Below are 22,297 nucleotides of genomic sequence, written 5' to 3' on the forward strand. Positions count from 1 at the left end.
CTGGTCTCTCCCATACTGTGCCATTTTTCTGTCTTTCCCAAGCTAGAATCAGTTGTAGAATGGCTTCCGACACCTGCTCCAGTCATAATGCACTGCCCCTTTAAGAGATCAGGCTGTCTTTAAGAAGTGAGGGCTCGCTTTAACTGATGCTTGCCTCTTGTGATTTTGGGCCCCCTGCTGATACTTGCAGCCACACAACAGCAGCTTTAGCTCTGGCTGCACACTGCAAAATTGTTAACTAGCTGCTGATATTGGCGTGCTGCCTGCATCAGGAGCAACGAGCACAGATTAATGCAGCATTGCGATTCTTGCGGCTGTTTTTGGGTCTATCTAATTTAATCCCCCTTCTCTCATCACATGTAGAGGGAGAAACGGAACTTGAATTTACAGCAACAGTTTAATTACTGCATGCATATATACACAGGAAACTATACCAGACAAATAATGGTTATTAGGCTATTGGAAAATTATTCCTCAGTCAACAAATTTGCTGAGTGTTTTATATTTTTCAGAAGCATTTTTACAAAGTACTGATGGCACATTCGAATCAGGTAGCAACTGAACCTCAACAAACTTCCTTAACATTTCCTCTTCAGCCAAAATACATAACGAACCAAATCATATTTGTAATTTACCCACTCTAGCCCAGAATTTTTATATGTAATAATGTTACTGAATCACTGACATTTATATGCAAACTTCAACACAAATACTGATATCTCGTGACATGAGAGAATCAGCCTCAATGGGAGAAAGAAAACAGAGGATTTTCACATTGACAAGTTAGAACAGACTTTCTTGTTGCCACAACACAAACTAAGCCAATAGAATAACCAATTAGCACAAAGGTACTGCAGATATTCATGTCTTCAATAATTTGACAATAAGCACATTTCTGGAGTGCTTTAGAAATTATGTCCTTCAAAACAAAACATTTCTATGATAACCAGACAGTTGAAATTTCACATAAAGTCACTATTACTAAGACTATGGCAGATGAGTCAAATATTTGGACAAACCTGAAGAAAATGCAGGTAATTTATCATACTGTCCATGAGGCCCACCTGCTCTTGAGCCTATTCCCACTAAACTGATGGCCACTCAACTTCTCTGCCGAGCCCCCATGCTAGTTGACACTGTAATTTATATCAATGACTTAGATGAGGGGACCGATGGCATGGTAGCTAGATTTGCAGATGACACAAAGATAGGTAGGAAAGTATGTTGTGTTAAGGACGTAAGAAGATTGCAGACTGATATTGATAGGTTCAGTGAGTGGGCAAAATTCTGGCAGATGGAGTATAATGTGGGAAAATGTGAAGTTGTTCACTTTGGCAGGAAAAAAAAAAGCAGCGAAGTGGGGGGGACTGGGAGCAGCTACTTGTAGGGAAGTCTACATCAGACCAGTGCGGAGTAATTTAAAAAGGAAATAATGAGAGATCAGGGCCAACATGTTCCCATAAAGGTGAAGGGTAGGACCAACAAGTCCAGGGGACCCTGGATGTCAAGGGATATAGAGGATTGGACAAGGAAAAAAAAGGAGGCTTATGGCAAATTCAGAGCGCTGAAAACAGTGGAGGCCCTGGAGGAGAATAGAAAGTGTAGGGGGGTACTTCAAAAAGTAATTAGGAAAGCGAAAAGGGGAAATGAAAAAATACTGGCGGGTAAGATAAAGGAAAATCCCAAGACGGTTTATAAGTATATTAAGGGCAAGAGGAAACCAGGGAAAAAGTAGGGCCCATTAGGGACCAAAGTGGCAATCTCTGTGTGGAGCCGGAGGACATAGGTGAGGTTTTAAATGATTACTTTTCATCAGTGTTCACTATGGAGAAGGACGATATAGGTGTAGAGATGAGGGAGGGGGTTGTGAGATACTTTAACAAATTAGCATTGAAAGGGAGGACGTATTAGCTGTTTTAGCGTGCTTAAAAGTGGATAATTCCCCAGGCCCAGATGAGATGTATCCCAGGCTGTTATGTGAGGCAAGGGAGGAGATAGCAGGGGCTCTGACACAAATTTTCAAATCCTCTCTAGCCACAGGAGAGGTACCAGAGGACTGGAGGAGAGCGAATGTGGTGCCATTATTCAAGAAGGGTAGCAAGGATAAACCAGGTAATTACAGGCCAGTGAGTCTAACATTAGTGGTTGGGAAACGATTGAAGAAAATTCTGAGGTTCAGGATTAATGTCCACTTGGAGAGGCAGGAATTAATCAGGGATAGTCAGCATGGCTTTGTCAGGGGGAGATCCTGTCTAACAAACTTGACTGAATTCTTCGAGGAGGTGACTAGATGTGTAGATGAGAGTAAAGCAGTTGATGTAGTCGATACGGACTTCAATAAGGCTTTTGATAAGGTCCCACATGGAAGATTGGTTAAGAAGGTAAGAGCCCATGGGATCCAGGGCAATTTGGATCAAAAATTGGCTTAGTGGCAGCAGGCAGAGGGTGATGGTCGAGGGTTGTTTTGCGGGTGGAAGCCTGTGACCAGTAGTGTACCACAGGGATCGGTGATGGGACCCTTGCTGTTTGCAGTGTACATTAATGAATTAGACATAAATATAGGAGGCATAGGTAATATACTAGATGGCTCCTGGAAGATGGCTCCCTAGGAAGCTCCCTTGCTGTGCAACTCTATCCATGGCCATCTGCTCCCATTCTTAGTGCTTTCTCCCCCAATCTACCCTCTTAAACTGTTTAAATTCCCCTGGCTCTTTAATCAGTACATTTTAGCCCTAAATACAAGTTAACAGCTAGTTTAATGTTACCTGGGCCCACTGCCCTCCCCCAGCCATACCTGCTCTTTGCTTTCTTCACTGAGCACTGAACTGTGCTCAAATTGACATCCAGTTTTCTGGACGCCTAGGCTACACTTCTCTACCGGACAAAATTGCAAAGTACAGCTGGTGATACTCTGATCTTCTATCTTGTCGACTACATCGTCTAGAGCGTCCGCGGCCAAGGCGTGCGGCAAGTCCAGTGCAGAGAGGCAGAGAGGAAGGAGCAGCGGAACCCTACGGTAATAAGACCTAGTACAGAGGGGAAGCATTGAGAAAAACCCTGAACACGTAAAAAGCCACGACCAGGCCCCAGTTGACTCCATCGCGGAACGGCTCCTCGGCCACAACTTCAAAGCGCCCGCGGGAGATGTGCGGCTCGTAACGCATCTGCAGCGCAATGTCGGCGAATTCCTCCTGGGACTGGCGCCCGAGGCTGTCGCCCACCTCCCGGAGGTTGCGGATGAGCTTTCCCGGCATCGATGGTGGGAACTGATGAAATGTTTTATGACCTGCACCCCCTCCCCCGCTTCCCCTTCCCAGTTCCCCCCTCCCAGCTCACCCTCCCCGCACCCTCTTCCCCCACCCCCTCCCCTCTCGCAACCCCTTCACAGCTCCCCCCTCGCACCATCTTCCCCCTGCACCCCCCCACCCCTATACAGCCCCCTTCCCAGCTCACCCTCGCACCCCATTCCCTCCACCCCTCCCCCTCGCACCCCCACCTCCCACCGGCATCCACCTATCTCTGAGCAGGGGCCCTAACAACCCCACTGCCTTGTGGGCGTCTCGGGAGAGTCCAAGGCTAAGGGAGTAAACCCTAACAGAAAATCTGGAGCGGAATCCCGTAGGCGGTCATGTGTCACCTTTGGCATGTTTCCGGCAGCCCCTGCAGCCATACCGGTGCCAAACATCGGGCTCTGCATTCCTTTGGACCCCACCAGAAAGGCCAAGAGGGGGGTTTTGATGCTTGGGCAACTCATAACCTCCATACATTCGCCCAGGCATGCACCATGGAGAGGTCACTCCATAGACGCCTCACAGCAACCAAAACAACACAGAGGCAGCAGTTATGGGTTAGAAGTCCAGCTCAATTGGCGGAGAGATTGGGCGCCACGGGTTGCCTTTGTCGGTGGGAGAGGTCATCGCACCTCACTGGACAGCTACCGCCCGCCTCAAACCGGGCAGCCCCTGGTCAATAAGGTTCTGTCCCGCCATAGTCCACCTGCTTCAATGGGTGCTTGGAGCTCAGGGTCATTGCCCGAAAAGCCGACTGCAACACCGCACTAAACAACACGACAAAAAAGGAAAGAAGGTACCAGCCCTTTGTTTTGCAAGCTGGAACGTCAGAACTATGTGTCCTGGCCTGTCGGAAGACCTTACACAAATCAACGATTCTCGGAAGACCGCCATCATTAACAACGAGCTCAGTAGACTCAATGTGGACATTGCAGCACTTCAGGAGACATGCCTCCCTGCGAGCGGATCTCTAACAGAGCAAGACTACACCTTCTTCTTGCAGGGTAGGGAGCCTGAAGAACCAAGACAGCATGGAGTGGGCTTCGCCATCAGAAACTCTTTGCTCAGCATGATAGAGCCACCTTCAAATGGCTCAGAACGCATACTGTCCATCCGACTGCTCACCGCCTCTGGTCCAGTACACAAACTCAGCATCTATGCACCAACACTCTGCTCCCCACCTGAAGATAAAGACCAGTTCTACGAGGAACTCCATAATATCATTAGTAGCGTCCCCAATACCGAACATCTGTTCCTGCTGGGGGAGTTTAATGCCAGGGTTGGGGCCGACCATGACTCATGGCCCTCCTGCCTTGGGCGCTATGGCATTGGCAGGATGAATGAGAATGGACAGAGACTGCTGGAGGTGTGTACCTATCATAACCTCTGCATCACCAAATCGTTCTTTCACACTAAACTCTGTCACCAGGTTTCTTGGAGGCACCCTAGATCACGTCGTTGGCACCAGTTGGACCTCATCGTCACAAGGCGAGCCTCCTTAAACTATGTTCAAATCACACGCAGCTTCCACAGTGCGGACTGCGACACCGACCACTCCCTGGTGTGCAGCAAAGTTAGACTCAAACCAAAGAAGCTGCATCACTCCAAGCAGAAGGGCCGCCCGCGCATCAACACGAGCAGAATTTCTTAACCACAGCTGTTACAAAAATTTCTAAATTCACTTGAAAAAGCCCTTCAAAACACTCCCACAGGGGATGCAGAGACCAATTGGGCCCACATCAGAGACGCCATCTATGAGTCAGCCATGACCACCTATGGCAAACGTGTGAAGCGGAATGCAGACTTGTTTCAATCTCATTTTGAAGAGCTGGAACCTGTCATAGCCACTAAGTGCATTGCACTGCTGAACTACAAAAAAGCCCCCAGCGAGTTAACATCCGCAGCACTTAAAACAGCCAGAAGCGCTGCACAAAGAACAGCCAGGCGCTGCGCAAACGACTACTGGCAACATCTATGCAGTCATATTCAGCTGGCCTCAGACACCAGAAACATAAGAGGAATGTATGATGGCATTAAGAGAGCTTTTGGGCCAACCATCAAGAAGATCGCCCCCCTCAAATCTAAATCAGGGGACACAATCACTGACTAATACAAGCAAGTGGACCGCTGGGTTGAGCACTACCTAGAACCGTACTCCAGGGAAAATGTTGTCACTGAGACCACCCTCAATGCAGCCCAGTCTCTGCCAGTCATGGATGAGCTGGACGTACAGCCAACAAAATCGGAACTCAGTGATGCCATTGATTCTCTAGCCAGCAGAAAAGCCTTTGGGAAGGACGGCATTACCCCTGAAATAATCAAGAGTGCTAAGCCTGCTATACTTTCAGCACTCTACGAACTGCTATGCCTGTGCTGGGACGAGGGAGCAGTACCACAGGACATGCGCGATGCCAATATCATCACCCTCTATAAAAGCAAAGGCGACCGCGGTGACTGCAACAACTACCGTGGAATCTCCCTGCTCAGCATAGTGGGGAAAGACTTCGCTCGAGTCGCTTTAAACAGGCTCCAGAAGCTGGCCGAGCGTGTCTACCCTGAGGCACAGTGTGGCATTCGAGCAGAGAGATCAACCATTGACATGCTGATCTCCCTTCGACCAGCATGTTCCTGTGAGGAAGAAGGATAAGTTTGGCAAGTTTCGGGAACCTTGGATAACCCGGGATATTGTGAGCCTCGTCAAAAAAAAAAGGAAGCATTCGTAAGGGCTGGAAGGCAAGGAACAGACGAATCCCTTGGGGAATATAAAGACAGTAGAAAGGAACTTAAGCAAGGAGTCAGGAGGGCTAAAAGGGGTTATGAGAAGTCATTGACAAACCGGATTAAGGAAAATCCCAAGGCTTTTTGTACGTATATAAAGAGCAAGAGGGTAATCAGGTAAAGGGTTGGCCCACTCAAGGACAGAGATGGGAATCTATGTGTGGAGCCAGAGGAAATCGGCGAGGTACTAAATGAGTACTTTGCATCAGTATTCACCAAGGAGAAGGACTTGGTGGATGATGAGCCTACGGAAGAGAGTGTAGATAGTCTCAGTCATCTCATTATCAAAACGGAGGAGGTGTTGGGTGTCTTGCAAAGCATTAAGGTAGATATGTCCCCAAGGTCTGATGGGATCTACCGCAGAACGCTGATGGAGGCAAGGGAAGAAATTGCTGGGGCCTTGACAGAAATCTTTGCATCCTCATTGGCTACAGGTGAGTCCCAGAGGACTGGAGAATAGCCAATGTTGTTCCTTTGTTTAAGAAGGGTAGCAAGGATAATCCAGGAAGTTATAGGCCGGTGAGCCTTACGTCGGTGGTAGGGAAATTTTTAGAGAGGATTCTTCGGGACAGGATTTACTCCCATTTGAAAACAAATGCACTTATTAGTGAGAGGCAGCATGGTTTTGTGAAGGGGAGGTCGTGTCTCACTAATTTGATTGGGTTTTTTGAGGAAGTGACAAAGATGATTGATGAAGGAAGGGCAGTGGATGTTATCTTTATGGACTTCAGTAAAGCCTTTGACAAGGTCCCTCATGGCAGACTGGTACAAAACGTGAAGTCACATGGGATCAGAGGGGAGCTGGCAAGATGGATACAGAACTGGCTCAGTCATAGAAGACAGAGGGTAGCAGTGGAAGGGTGCTTTTCTGAATGGAGGGATGTGACTAGTGGTGTTCCGCAGGGATCAGTGCTGGGACCTTTGCTGTTTGTAGCATATATCAATGATTTGGAGGAAAATGTAGCTGGTCTGACTAGTAAGTTTGCGGAAGACACAAAGGTTGGTGGAGTTGCGGACAGTAATGAGGATTGTCAGAGGATACAGCAGGATATTGATTGTTTGGAGACTTTACGGAGAAATGGCAGATGGAGTTTAATTCGGACAAATGTGAGGTAATGCATTTTGGAAGGTCTAATGCAGGTGGGAAGTATGCAGTAAATGGCAGAACCCTTCGGAGTATTGGCAGGCAGAGAGATCTGGGCATACAGTTCCACAGTCCACTGAAAGTGGCAACGCAGGTGGATAAGGTAGTCAAGAAGGCATACGGCATGCTTGCCTTCATCGGTCGGGGCATAGAGTATAAAAATTGGCAAGTCATGCTGCAGCTGTACAGAACCTTAGTTAGGCCACACTTAGAATATTGCGTGCAATTCTGGTCGCCACACTACCAGAAGGACGTGGAGGCTTTGGAGAGGGTGCAGAAGAGGTTTACCAGGATGTTGCCTGGTCTGGAGGGCATTAGCTATGAGGAGAGGTTGGATAAACTCGGATTGTTTTCACTGGAACGACGGAGGTGGAGGGGCGACATGATAGAGGTTTACAAAGTTATAAGCGGCATGGACAGAGTGGATAGTCAGAAGCTTTTTCCCAGGGTCAGTTGCTGGGGGACATAGGTTTATGGTGAGAGGGGCAAAGTTTAGAGGGGATGTGCGAGGCAAGTTCTTTATACAGAGGGTGGTGAGTGCCTGGAACTTGTTGACGGGGGAGGTGGTGGAAGCAGGTACCATAGAGACGTTTAAGAGGCATCTTGACAAATACATGAATAGGATGGGAATAGAGGGATATGGACCCCGGAAGGGCAGAAGGTTTTAGTTTAAGTCGGCATCAAGATCGGCGCAGGCTTGGAGGGCCGAATAGCCTGTTCCTGTGCTATACTGTTTTTTGTTCTTTGTTCTTTACTACAGAAGAAATGCCGCGAACAACAGATGCCGCGAACAACAGATGCCCCTCGACTTTGCTTTCATTGATCTCACCAAAGCCTTTGACCTCGTCAGCAGACGTGGTCTCTTCAGACTACTGGAAAAGATTGGATGTCCACCAAAGCTATTAAGTATCATCACCTCATTCCATGACAATATGAAAGGCACAATTCAGCATAGCGGCGCCTCATCAGACCCCTTTCCCATCCTGAGTGGCGTGAAACAGGGCTGTGTTCCCGCACCTACACTGTTTGGGATTTTCTTCTCCCTGCTGCTCTCACACGCATTCAAGTCTTCAGAAGAAGGAATTTTCCTCCACACAAGATCAGGTGGCAGGTTGTTCAACCTTGCCCGCCTAAGGGCCAAGACCAAAGTACGGAAAGTCCTCATCAGGGAACTCCTCTTTGCTGACGATGCTGCATTAACATCTCACACTGAAGAGTGTCTGCAGAGACTCATCGACAGGTTTGCGGCTGCCTGCAATGAATTTGGCCTAACCATCAGCCTCAAGAAAACGAACATCATAGGACAGGACGTCAGAAATCCTCCATCCATCATTATCGGTGAGCACGCTCTGGAAGTGGTTCAAGATTTCACCTACCTAGGCTCAACTATCACCAGTAACCTGTCTCTCGATGCAGAAATCAACAAGCGCATGGGAAAGGCTTCCACTGCTATGTCCAGACTGGCCAAGAGAGTGTGGGAAAATGGCGCACTGACACGGAACACAAAAGTCCGAGTGTATCAAGCCTGTGTCCTCAGTGCCTTGCTCTATGGCAGCGAGGCCTGGACAACGTATGTCAGCCAAGAGCGACATCTCAATTCATTCCATCTTCGCTGCCTCCAGAGAATACTTGGCATCAGGTGGCAGGACCGCATCTCCAACACAGAAGTCCTCGAGGCAGCCAACATCCCCAGCTTATACACACTACTGAGTCAGTGGCGCTTGAGATGGCTTGGCCATGTGAACCGCATGGAAGATGGCAGGATCCCCAAAGATACCTTGTCCAGCGAGCTCGCCACTGGTATCAGACTTACCGGCTGTCCATGTCTCCGCTTTAAAGACGTCTGCAAACGCGACATGAAGTCCTGTGACATTGAACACAAGTCGTGGCAGTCAGTTGCCGGCGATCGCCAGAGCTGGCGGGCAGCCATAAAGGCGGGGCTAAAGTGTGGCGAGTCGAAGAGACTTAGCAGTTGGCAGGAAAAAGGACAGAAGCGCAAGGGGACAGCCCATTGTGTAACAGCCCCGACAACCAATTTTTTTCTGCAGCACCTGTGGAAGAGTCTGTCACTCTAGTATTGGCCTTTATAGCCACTCCAGGCGCTGCTCCACAAACCACTGACCACCTCCAGGCGCTTACCCACTGTCTCCCGAGACAAGGAGGCCAAAGAAGAAGAAGATAGGAGGCATGATCAGTAAGGTCGCAGATGACATGAAAATTGGTGGTGTCGTAAACAGTGAAGAGGAAAGCCTTAGATTACAGGACGATATAGATGGGCTAGTAAGATGGGCGGAGCAGTGGCAAATGGAATTTAATCCTGAGAAGTGTGAGGTGATGCATTTTGGGAGGACTAACAGGCAAGGGAATATACAATGGATGGTAGGACCCTAGGAAGTACAGAGGGTCAGAGGGACCTTGGTGTACTTGTCCATAGATCACTGGAGGCAGCAGCACAGGTAGATAAGGTAGTTAGGAAGGCATATGGGATACTTGCCTTTATTAGCCGAGGCACAGAATATAAGAGCAGGGAGGGTATGATGGAGCTGTATAAAACACTAGTTAGGCCACAGCTGGAGTACTGTGTACAGTTCGGGCCACCACACTATAGGAAGGTTGTGATTGCACTGGAGAGGGTGGAGAGGAGATTCACCAGGATGTTGCCTGGGTTGGAGCATTTCAGGTACGAAGAGAGACTGGATAGGCTAAGGTTGTTTTCCTTAGAGCAGAAAAGGCTGAGGGGGGTCCTGATTAAAGTATACAAAATTATGAGGGGCATTGATAGGATAGATAGGAAGAAACTTTTTCCCTTCGCAGAGGGGTCAATAATCAGGGGGCATAGATTTAAGGTAAGGGGCAGGAGGTTTAGAGGGGATTTGAGGAAATCCTTTTTCTCCCAGAGGGTGGTTGGAATCTGGAACACACTGCCTGAAGGGGTGGTAGAGGCTGGAACCCTCACAACATTTAAGAAGTATTTAGATGAGCAATTGAAACGCCATAGCATCCAAGGCTACGGGCCAAGTGCTGGAAAATGGGATTAGAATAGATAGGTGCTTGATGGTCAGCACAGACACGATGGGCCGAAGGACTTGTTTCTGTGCTGTATAACTCGATGACTCTATGAGAATTGCTTAAATGGAGAATGACTGCAGAATTCTGAGATACAGAGGGATCCAGGTGTTTTGGTGCATGAGTCACATAAAATTAGTATGCAGGTACAACAAGTAATAAAGAAGGCTAATGGAATGCTATCCTTTATTTCGAGAGAAATTGAAAATAAAAGTAAGGATGTTATCCTTCAGTTATAAGGGCATTGTTGAGACCACTTCTCAAATCCTGTATGAGTTTTGGTCTCCTTATTTAAGGAAGGATGCATTGGAGGCGGTTCAGAGGAGGTTTACGAAATTGATACCTGGAATGAGCGGCTTGTCTTATGAGGAAAGGTTGGACAGACTGAACTTGTTTTCACTGGAGTTTAGAAGAATGAGGGGAGATTTGATTGAAGTATATAAGATCCTGAACGGTCTTGACAAGGTTATGTGGAAAGGATGTTTCCTCTTGTGGGTGAGTCCAGAACTGTTTTAAAATTAGGGGCCGCCTTTTAAGACAGAGAAGAGGAGAATTTTTTTCTCTGAGGGTTGTGGAAGTGGGGTCATTGAATATATTTAAGGCAGAGGTGGACTGATTCCCTTGCCTAACAAGAATCTAAGGTTCTGATGAAAGGTCATTGACCTGAAAAGTCAACTCTGCTTCTCTCTCCACAGATGCTGCCAGATCTGCTGAGTTTTTCCAGCAGTTTCTGTTTTTATTTCAGATTTCCAGTATCTACAGTATTTTGCTTTTATTTTACCTCATTTTTAGGTATGCCTTGTGCACTCATCATTGAACAAGGGTTGGTCGCCAGGCTTGATGGTAATGGTGGAGTGAGGGATATGCCGGGCCATGTGGTTACAGATTGTGGTTGAATACAATTCTGCTGCTGCTGATGGACCACAGCGCCTCATGGATGCCCAGTTTTGCGTTGCTAGATCTGTTCGAAATCTATCCCATTTAGCACGCTGGTAGTGCCACAGAACATGATGGGGGATATCCTCAATGTGATTGTCTCCACAAGGCCAATGCAATGGTCATGCCTACCATACTGTCATGGACAGATGCACCTGCAACAGCTAGATTGGTGAGGATGAAGTCAAGTAGGTTTTTCCCTCTTGTTGGTTCCTTCACTACCTGTCACAGGTCCAGACTAGCAGCTCTGTCCTTTAGACTGAAATCCCATTTACGGTGGCAGAGTGGGTGCAATTCTGAGGAATTTCTGGGTCGAGGTCTTGAAATGAAAAGGACACTCTCAAAAGTAAGGGTAATTGGAATGTGTTCATAAAGTGATCTCAGATACAAGATTAATAAGGTAGAAAAGTCCCAAAAGCATAATTATGGAGCTAGGTTTAACATTAAACCACTTTGCATTGATGTTAAATGCAGTTACTGCAAAGGCACGGCCTGACCTGAGTTTCGAGCAAAGCAAAATAAGTGATATTGCCTCCTTTACAGAGTCTCACTCACTTTACTCCAAAGTTTGGCGACAATTACATTAAGAGGCAAATTTTATGAATGCATTCATTTATATAATCAACCATTACAACTGTAGCATTTGTACAAGATGAATCCACTTGGAAACAATTTTACAGTTGAAATATACCCTGTAAAATCAAATAAAAAGGTGGGATACATAGCCAGAACAATGGAGTATAAGTCAACAGAGGATATGCTGAGGCTTTATAATGCACTAGCCAGACCATACTTGGTGCACTGTGAACAACTTTGGTAACTATGGGGCCAATTTTCACTCAATCCACCCATCGCAAAACTGATAGGATCAGTGGTTTTACATCCCATCTGGTTTTATTCCTCATTTTAGTCAATGCAGAGCAATGTTTGGCACGGTAGGTTAAAAAAATACTCAAAGGATGATTAACATTTGTAATAATCCACAGGGTAAAGTAAACAAGCCAAAAACATTAAGGAGTGTTCAAAATGTAGTTTGATTCTAGACCAGTTGTGTTTAAATTCTAGTGGGATCAACATCGATGCTTCATAAATATATGTAAATTGGGGCCTAATTTTAATGGCCTAGTGACTGCCCACTATGGCTGCCAACGTCAGTAGAACCTGTTGGAGCAAAAGCAGAGGCCCACAAGGTAAGTAACAAGCTTATCTTTGTGGGACTGCGAGGAGCTTCCCAATCCTCACAAAGAAAATTTGGGCCTTTGCCCCTACTGGGCTCCCCTTCTTTCCCACCTGTGAAATTCTCCCAAACCTCTTATCACTCATCGTGGGTGGTCTCTGCACTGCCCAATCTTCGTGGTAACTGACCAACTACCTCTTTATGCCCATGTTTGGCAGTCAGTCGGCTGGCAAAATGTTAATATGGCTCAGTCATGAAAATTAATGTATAGAGAGAGTCCAACTATATTCCGTTATTTCGGCCCAGCAGTTAAAATCTCCACTATTCACTAGACTACCTCATCCAATTATAGTCGTGAATAAATTAACTACAATACAGAGCTTACTATTAAGGCTCCTATGAATTTAATCTAATGGAAATTCCAAATGTACTCCAGCTTGAAATCCAAGTAAAGCAAGTCAAGTCACTCAATAAATTAATAGAAATAGAAAGCTCCGAGCCATGAGAGATTGGGTGGTACAACTGTTTAGAACTGGCCTTTCACTTCTCGGTTCAAATTCAGATAGGTTGAAAATTTTGCTGTGTGCTGGCTGAAGGGATCCTACATGTAATGAGTTTGAGCAGTCTCAAACCATTTCCATTTGGCATGGATCCATAGCACAAAACATTACTAATTTAGCACTAATTGGCAATCTCACTATGAGAGGCCACAGGAAACAGAAATGTCACATTAATGCAGTAAGGAGTGCTCTTCTGAGGTTGGGGCTGAAGCACACTGATGAAACAGCAAATAGAAATCTGTACTCTGCAACTCACTATCCTATACCTGAAGAAATCTGTACTCTGCAACTAACTATCCTATACCTGATCTAGGTATGCTCAATGTTGACAATGAAGGCATTATTTCATGAATGTATGCTCTTCATGAGGAGCCTTGTCCAATGCAGAGTGGTCATGAAAAGAGTGCAGAGTTAACAGAGTGCTAAAGTCAGGAATTTGTTGCAAGCGGGAATTTGGTGCAGAGGGGATAGGTGACATCTTTTTTAACCTTATCGTAAAAGCTTGAGGCAGTAAGAATATAATTTTATGCCCACTGTTTACTGCAAGTTAGTGTGTAGAAAAAGATTTAAAAAATTACAACTAAAAACTAGATATAAATAATATAAACAATTTAGACTAAGATATGGCAGAGTAGATGGTGTGTCTGGACTACAGTCTGTGGAAGTTTGTAGACAATGAAACTGCTCAAATGAGCACATCTGCAGTTGATGTCTCTGTCTCGAATCTCTCCAGTTTGGAGTCATTGAGCTGGAGTGTGAGTTAGAGACGCTCTGACACGTAAGGGAGGGGGGAGCAATTTCTGGACAGTTTGCTCCAGACTTCAGTCAAACCTCATAGAGAAGTACCGGTCAGAATGGGGTTGGTATAACCAATAGTGTATAGAGTAAGAGAACCCAGGTTTTATTTTGGATTTTCTTGTGGGTGAGGAAGTACCTGACCTTGCCAGGTTCATTGCCTGCTACCGGTCTCTCCTGCACTCTTCCCACCCCAATAGAAACCAACATCGTTTTAGAAAGGGCCTGTCCACTGAACCTCTTGAACTTTTATGAAGTAGTAGTGACATCCTAAGTGAAAACCATATAACAACATTTCCAAAAAAAGTCAGAAGTTTCTCATGAAATGCTGCTATTGAAGCTGAAATTGTGCAGTTCAGGGTAAAATCTTGATTTGGATAAAGAATTGGCCAAAGGAGATTTGTTGGAAGAATTATTGCTCATGCTGTGGGTGGAGGGGAAGTACTGATAGAAATGTGTTATGGACAGGTAGGAAATGATAGAGGCAGTTTCCCTTTTCACCTCTCAAATGACCGTAATGTTTTTATTAGAATTGTGCTTTAACCTTTGAGCATTTTAATGGTCAATAAACTGACAAATGATAGGTTTTCTCATGGGTTTAAAGAAAGATGAATACTTTTCAACAAAAACCCGAAAATTCGCAACTTCACCCATACACGCACATACACAAGAGAAGAGATTAAAAGATAGCATGCATTTAGGTTGGTGTTTTTCATTTGAATTTGTTGTGAAACCTTGTTTGTTTTCCCGGGAGGAAAATTTAAACAATGCAGGCCAGTTCTTCCTTTTCACATGGTTCCCTGGAGACAAGCTTTGGAGAGTTTCAGGTAGACGAATGCTTTGCTGCAGACTTCTTTAGTTAAATCTCAGTTACAGTCCGATGACGAAGATCCTGTTCAATCTCTCAGATGCTGTGTTTTCAAAGGTCACCCTTTCGTCTCTGCCTCAAGGTAGTTTTTAAAGGTGGTATTCAGCAGGGTCTTCTTGGCTGGAATAGATTTCTCTCAGCCTCCTGGATGCTGGCTTTCTGTCTCTGCTCTGGCTTTCTGCACAGAAAAGTCTTTTTTTTAAAAAATAAAAACCCTTACCAGGTTTAGTTTCTGTCAGGTGACCAAAGTTCTCTCCTAGTGTTTTCATACAATGCCTCTGAATGTGTGGTCGTTGTTAGACAATGGTGTTTGAATGTTGCTCAAAGTGGTGTTTGGTCACACTGATTATTCTGAGCTTGAGTCTGGAGACTCTGGGGGGAAACTTATGCTTTCCCCAAGGTGGGTTTGGAGGCAGGGAGAGCATAAAATCGGGTGGGGTGGTGGCAGGGGTGTTCCGGCCACCATCCCACCTCTGCCAAAATTTAGTCTGGGTTGGAAAAGCCTGTGAACGGCCTTCCTGCCCCGCTGCCAATTGAGGCCTTTAACTGGGCAATTAACCTTCAATTAAGGACCTCTTCATGCCACATCCGCAATTAACCATGCGCGGGTGGCCCTGTCGCTGCACAGGAAGCACGGCACGAGAAACCGTGTCGGCTGCTTCCCGGCTCCAGAGTGGGGTGCGGGCGAGGCACCACGTTAAAAGGCACTTAGCGTCTGAACAAGAGATCTGGCATCGACAAGGTGGTGGCGCCGCTGAGAGCCAGCCCCTGCCCTTTCTACCAACACCCCACCCTCCATCTCCCCAACCTCCACCCCGCAAGACCCCACCCAAACTGATCTACCTGAGGCCTGGGTCCAGCGACATTCCTCGGCTTCCGGTAGGTGGACCTCCAGCAGCAGCCACTGCCTCTGCGGTGGCACTGCAGCTGCCAGCCTCTGATTGGCCAGCAGTTCTCCGAGGGTAGGACTTCCGGAGGTGGGTTCCATGATCCTGTAGAAGGCCCACAACTATCCACTTAAGTGCCTGATTTGCACTAGATTCAGCAGGCCTTCCACAGAAGAGGAGATGCGGGATCTTGGCATTGCTTTTTCCGGACGTTGAGACCCCCACCGCCAGGATAACATTCCCCCTCTATGTCTGCAAAGGGCATTGTTAGTCCAACTGGTTGAAAAAGGTAGCCATTAACACTGAACGGGGCCATTAGCATTTCTACTGCTTTCTTCAAGGCTGGTCCAGACATAATGATGGGTTCAGTCTCCAGCAGTCACTATGTATATTCACAGTACAGGAGAAGTCACCTGACCTCTTACTCCATTTTGTCTTGTAGTAAAAGTGTGTCCATTCTGGAAGGTTAATTCATCAGTTCATTATTCTAGTCCATAATTGCTCCTTGTCTGAGCGTGACAACTGCTACACATTCTTCTGCTTGGATGCCTACTGCAAGTACTGAAAAGTGTAGCATTTTTCTAAGTACACTTGCATCCCACCACAAAACTAGCACAAGGAATTTTATCATTGGTTTTAAAGGGACAGGTCAGATTAGCAGCTAAACATTACAATTTGGGTTCCAGCCTACAAACCAACCCTAAACAATACCACAGGAGATCGCTTAATACTTTACAAATTGCAATGCCATATTCATATCTGGCAACTTAGCGCCAAAGTTAAAGTCAATTGTTTTTCTGTCAATAATTGTTTGGCCTCCACAATTTCCCCTGTCCAGTTATGGCTGGAGTATTTATGTGGCATTTACACATTCTTTCTTCATTCTTTAGAAATGTGGAGCTTGAAACACAAGTAGAATCTAGCAAGTTTTCAAACACTTGTAAGTTTTATAAACCACAAAGAAAAATGTGAAAACAGAATTTAAGAATATTTTAAACACTGAGCCTAGAGTTCTTACCTTTTCTGTTTCACACTCAGTTCCATCTAGTGGTGGGTCTAGTTTGGTTTTGCACTCTTGCTCACCATCTACTTTGCACCATAGTCCGGTACATATGACATGCTACAACAAAGGGTAAAAAGAGAACAATGACTTCTCTTGAGATAATAATTAAGTATTTAGTATTTATCTGGAAAAAAAAATTGGTATAGATCGGGATTTTGCAGTAGAAATAATGGTGACGCTATCAGCACTCACCATATTAATAAGTAAATCAGACAGCAACATCTACCATCCGTGCAGGGCAGTTAAAGGTGGATATCCAGAAGTTGCAATCTGTGTTTCCCTGCTCCACTAGAAGCTGCACTACACCGGTATCTCGCCAATAAATTCGGCATTAAAATACATGAACGAGGTGGAGTTGCGGTACTTACCCATAAAACATGCCTGAAAGGTTAGGGCTGGTGCATTAAGGTGTAATTACTGCCAAGCAACCTCTCTGGCACTGAAAATTTAATTTTACAAGTGTGGAGTCTCATTCATTTAGAATTTAATTATTGTTGGAGATTTTTAAAAAGTTTTTTTTTTACTTTTTCTTTCTGTCTTTTTATCTCACCCAAACTCAACCCACTCATTTTGGGAGTTAAAATTACCCACTGTGTGTCTCAGTGAGGATTCTACTGTTTCATTGGTTGAACAAACACACAGTTGCCTGCCCTGTTAATACACATCCCAGATCCTCCATAGAGACACCATGCTGAAAAGATTCTTTAGTAACTGTAAGCTTTCACTCAAAAGCCCACGAAAAGTCTGGGGGCAGCTGAAAGTGTAACGGATGGTGAGTGCCGTTCCTTCGCACTGATCCAAAAGTCAGGGTTATAATATAATTGTAACTCTTACTCCTCATTAAATATTAGGGCTGAATTTCCTCAACAACAACTTACATTTATATAGCGTCTCAAGTCCCTCCCAACGAACTGGGGATAATGCCTGGTCCACTGTCATAATGTCAGCAGAGGTATGGTGGAAACCTCGTTTATACACATGAACAGGGTTTCCACTGAATTTCTGCGAAAGTTGTGGCAGCAGAGCATCATGACACACAAAGAAATTCACCTGCATTGAATAACTTAAGTTTTTCTTTAATTTACCATTGTAAATTTGTTTCTATTGATTGCTTAATTGTAAACTTGCACTGAGGCGCTTCAGTTTTCTCTGTGTCTTGCAGCCAGAACATGGGCAATTGAGTTTTAGGTAGTGATTTTTTTTTTTTTGCAATTGATCATAATTGTGAGCTAACTTTTCCCATGCTCCTAACCTTTATTGTTAGGCATAAAAATTATGAATGCATGTTAATGCACAGATGTTATTAAGTAGTAATTAATGTGAAACATGCAAATTTACTCAGGATTTATTTTATTCTCTCTCACATTCTTGAAATATCTCGTATTTAAAGCTTCCAAAATTCATCACCTCACACTTCTCTACATTAAACTTCACCTGCCACTTGTCGGCCCATTCTGCTAGCCTATCTATATCCTGTTGCAGACATTTCGTATCATCCTCACTGTTTGCCACACTTCCAAGTTCGGTGTCATTGGCAAATTTTGAAATTCTACTCTGTATTCCAAGATCCAAGTCATTTATAAATAGCAAAAAAAGCAGTGGTCCCAGCACTGACCCTTGGGGAACACCAATGTCTACCATTCTCCAGTCTGAAAAGTAACCATTTACTATGACTCACTGTTTTCTGTCCTTAAGCCAATTTTTAAAAATCTAATTGAACACTGACCCTCCTATTTTAATTTTGTTGAAGTACTACAAAAAAGGCTGGTTATCAAATGCTTTCTTAACATCCATATAGACAACATCCACAGCATTCCTTTCATCAACCTTCTCTATTACTTCATCAAAAAAATCAATTAGTCATGCATGATCTCCGTTTTACAAATCCGTGCTGGCTATCCTTAATTAACTCAAACCTCTCCAAGTGCCTATTGTTTTTTTTCCCCCCTGATTATTTCCAAAACCTTACCTACAGTGACATTAAACTATTTGGCATGTAGTTGAGGGGAGGTGGTGGTGTAGAGGTAATGTCATTGGACTAGTAATCCAGAGCCCAGGCTAATGCTCTGGGGACATGGGTTCAAATCCACCATTGCAGATTGTGAAATTTGAATTCAATTAATAAATCTGGAACTAAAAAGCTAGTCTAATGATGACCGTTGTCGATTGTCATAAAAACCCATCTGGTTCACTAATGTCCTTTAGGGAAGTAAATCTGCCATCCTTACCTCGTCTGGCCTACATGTGACTCCAGACCCACAGCAATGTGGTTGACTCTTAAAATGTCGTCTGAAATGCCCTAGCAAGCCATTCAGTTCAAGGGCAATCAGTGATGGGCAATAAAGGCTGGCCTAGCCAGAGACACCCGCATCCCATGAATGAATAATTACAAAAAAGCTGCTAGGACAGTTCTTATGCTCTTTCTTGAACAAGGGTGTCACATTTGCCACTCTCCAATCCTCTGGCCCCTCCCCCATATCTAAGGAAGATTGGAAGATTATGGCAAGGCCTCCCACTATCTCCACCCCTTTTTCCAACACAGATGTTCCTGTCAGTCTTTGGTTCCATTTTACCCTGGCTAAATCCTTTCTCATCATATTGAAATTAGCCCTCTTCCAATCTAGATGGATATAATGATCACTCTTAACCAAGTGTTCACTTAGCTCACTTCATTCCACAGCACCAGATCCAGCAATGCCTCCTTTCTAGTTGGGCTGAGAACATACTGATCAAGAAAGTTCTTCTGAACACATTTCAGAAATTCCTCCTCCTCCTTACCCTTTACTCTCACATTATCCCAATCGATATTAGGGTAATTGAAGTACCCCAATATCACCACTGTTACACTCATGTGACGAGCAGCAATTGAAATACAGAACCCAAACAGCAAAGTTAAAAAAACTGACTTTTCTTTTAAAAAGTGGACAATGTGCTGGAAAAAAATAACTACCAAAGGTCAAAAGACCTGGCCCTGTATATTCAAAGTGTCTTACTTTCTGGTGCAAACAAAAGGATACATTCCAAGCCAAGAGGTGTCAATTACACCCATTCCGAACCCATCAAGAGACATTTTTGAATTGGATTCAATGAGTTCTTCTGAAACAAAGAGGGTGTGAAGAAGCCACATCCTGGTCCATTGTTGGTCACCACAGGGAAGGAGATCTGCGTCTCCCAACAGAGGCACTATTTTGACCTTAAAAGTAGCTCCCTGGAAGGTGGGGGGCGCGGGGGGGTGGGGTAGAAAAGAGAGAGAGAGAGAGAGCTGGGAGAAATCTAACTTGAATAGCCAAAGAAGGTGCCCTGCTGTGAATTCTAACTTCAACTTGTACAGCAGAGCACTGGTTGAAGATCGAGATTGAAGATTCAGTTACCAGAAAAATCTATAAAACCCATGTCTGCAACTTTAAAAGAGAAATTGACCTCTGAGAAAATTCAACAGATTAACTGTGAACCCCAAAAACCTACCTCACTTCAAACCACTTACCCATTTTCCTCTCTATCTCGTGTGTATGTTTGTTTGTGTGTGCACACAAGTGAATGTGTGTGTGGGTGCAGTTGCAACCATTTCGGGAATGAATATTGCTCAATAAATAGCTCATCTTGTGTTTTAATCCTACAAGAAAACCTGTCACTGTCTGTTTATTTGACAAATAAAGCACAAAGGGGTTAAAACCCGAGTAATAAAAACATTTGCTGCGGTCAGTTGGGAGTTGAATCTTGCATATCTCTGTGATTTCCCTGCAGATTTGCTCTTCTGTCTCTCTCAGTATTTGGAGGCCTATGGAATACCCCTCGTATTGTGATCATACCCTTTTTGCATCTCAACTTTAATCAAATAGATTCTGTCCTTGCCATCTCAAGGGCATCCTCCCTTTCCAACACTACAATGCCTTCCCTAATCAGTACTGCCACCCTACCTCCCTTTTTCTCTTCTCTTAGACACTTATTTTCCAAGGAGTATGTGGCCACTTATTCTTTGAGGCGCCCATGTTAGTAGAACCTTGATGTTGATATTTGGCAATGTTCAATATCTTCATCCTTGGTCTTTAAGGAGAAGAGGGCCCATAACAGGAGGGAGACGGCCAGGAGTGGTGGCGGAGTGCCAGATCGGCTTCCTTTAGGTCAGGACAAAGAGGAGGCACTGAAACTAGCCAGGAGCCAAAGAGGACGCCTCATCTCAGACGTGGAGCCAGCACAAGAGAGTGATTATTGATACAGATGCAATAGTCATGGTGAATGAGCTCTGGCATGCTGCCTTAATGAGATATGTGTAGCCTAACCCACACATATGTATCAAAATGTTCACCTCACACTTATCTATTTTGAAGTGTGATTCAGCCTGTGATGGTGGCCAGGATGAGAGATAAAATCTGTGACTAAAGAACAAAATTTGTGGCAGGAGCCACAGACGATGGCCCAGATTCTGCGACCAGCAGTGAAGGAATGGCGCTCACCGGTCATTAGGCTTGCAGCTGCCCAAAGACGTTTTGTGGATTTTTGAGTGGCAACTTTCTGGGCTAAACTTTCTGGCCCCCCCCGTGACAGGTTCGGAGGCAGGGGGGCCCAGTGAATTGCAATGGGAGGTGGGGTGCGGAGACGGCTCATCGCCTCCCTGTCACAACGTGATTGTATCAGGAGCGGGATAGGCCCAGAGGCCAGCAGAGGCCCTTCTGGAGCCTATTAATGGTTACTTGAGGCCTCTTTCTGCCGCTGCTGGGATTTAACCTGCAGTGGGGAAGTTGCCCAGTAAAGTGAGGTGCTTTCTCTATGGGTTTGGTGAGGGCCCTCCTGTGTGGGCAATCTGTGGCCCAAGAAGGGGGCCCCCCCCTGAAAAAAAGGTTACACCTGTTAAACCCCCCTCACCTTGCAGTAAACACTGCCTCACTTACCTGAAGTCCGTGGCTCTGGCACTGGGCCTTAGTCCAAAACCTCTGCAGTACCGGCAGTGGCCACTGCTCCCATTGGCGCTGCTGATACTGCTGAGCTGGACGGCCCTGTGATTGGCTGACAGCTCTTGGAGGCAGGATGCCTATCTTTAAAGGGACAGTGATCCTGGTGCCAGGCTGTTAATTGTGCCAGCAGCACAGAATCACTCTGGGGGGGCTCCAGCTGGCTGAGGTGGGATTCTCCATGCCTTTTCGGACTGGCTCTGGGAGTCACGCCCTAGGCACAACATCCAGCCCTTTGCATTTAGATCCTTTCCAGCAAGGCACTCACTACAGTGGATCCGTGGTGTGTGTGAACAGGACAAGCAACAGCGTGGATCTTTAACCAATCAAATTGAAGAATCCTCACTTAGACATGGCAGGCTCTAAACCAGGAAGTATGAATTAGAACATTTAATTCAATCTAAAATCATACACAGAAAGCAAACTAAAGTGAAGTAAAGAAAAATCTGACTGAGAGAGAGATATAAGGGGCAAAAAGAAAGTTAAAACATTACTTCTCGGTATTCACCGAGGAGAGGGACATGACGGATGTTGAGGTTAGGAACAGATGTTTGATTACTCTAGGTCAAGTCGGCATAAGAAGGGAGGAAGTGTTGGGTATTCTAAAGGGCATTAAGGTGGACAAGTCCCCAGGTCCGGATGGGATCTATCCCAGGTTCCTGAGGGAAGCGAGAGAGGAAATAGCTGGGGCCTTAACAGATATCTTTGCAGCATCCTTAAACACGGGTGAGGTCCCGGAGGACTGGAGAATTGCTAATGTTGTCCCCTTGTTTAAGAAGGGTAG

At 45.4% G+C, this 22,297-nt stretch overlaps 1 protein-coding gene across 1 annotated transcript in view; it reads right to left on the minus strand.

Annotated features, from left to right (window-relative positions):
- The window catches only part of LOC137369250 (A disintegrin and metalloproteinase with thrombospondin motifs 19-like), a 593,631-nt gene that overhangs the window by 269,097 nt on the left and 302,237 nt on the right, over positions 1–22,297 (minus strand). Inside the window, exon 11 of the mRNA XM_068030172.1 lies at positions 16,520–16,621. Coding sequence (XP_067886273.1) covers positions 16,520–16,621 — 102 coding nt within the window. The remainder of the gene's footprint in view (positions 1–16,519; positions 16,622–22,297) is intronic.

This window comes from Heterodontus francisci, chromosome 4 (assembly GCF_036365525.1).
Source record: "Heterodontus francisci isolate sHetFra1 chromosome 4, sHetFra1.hap1, whole genome shotgun sequence".
NCBI lineage: Eukaryota > Metazoa > Chordata > Chondrichthyes > Heterodontiformes > Heterodontidae > Heterodontus > Heterodontus francisci.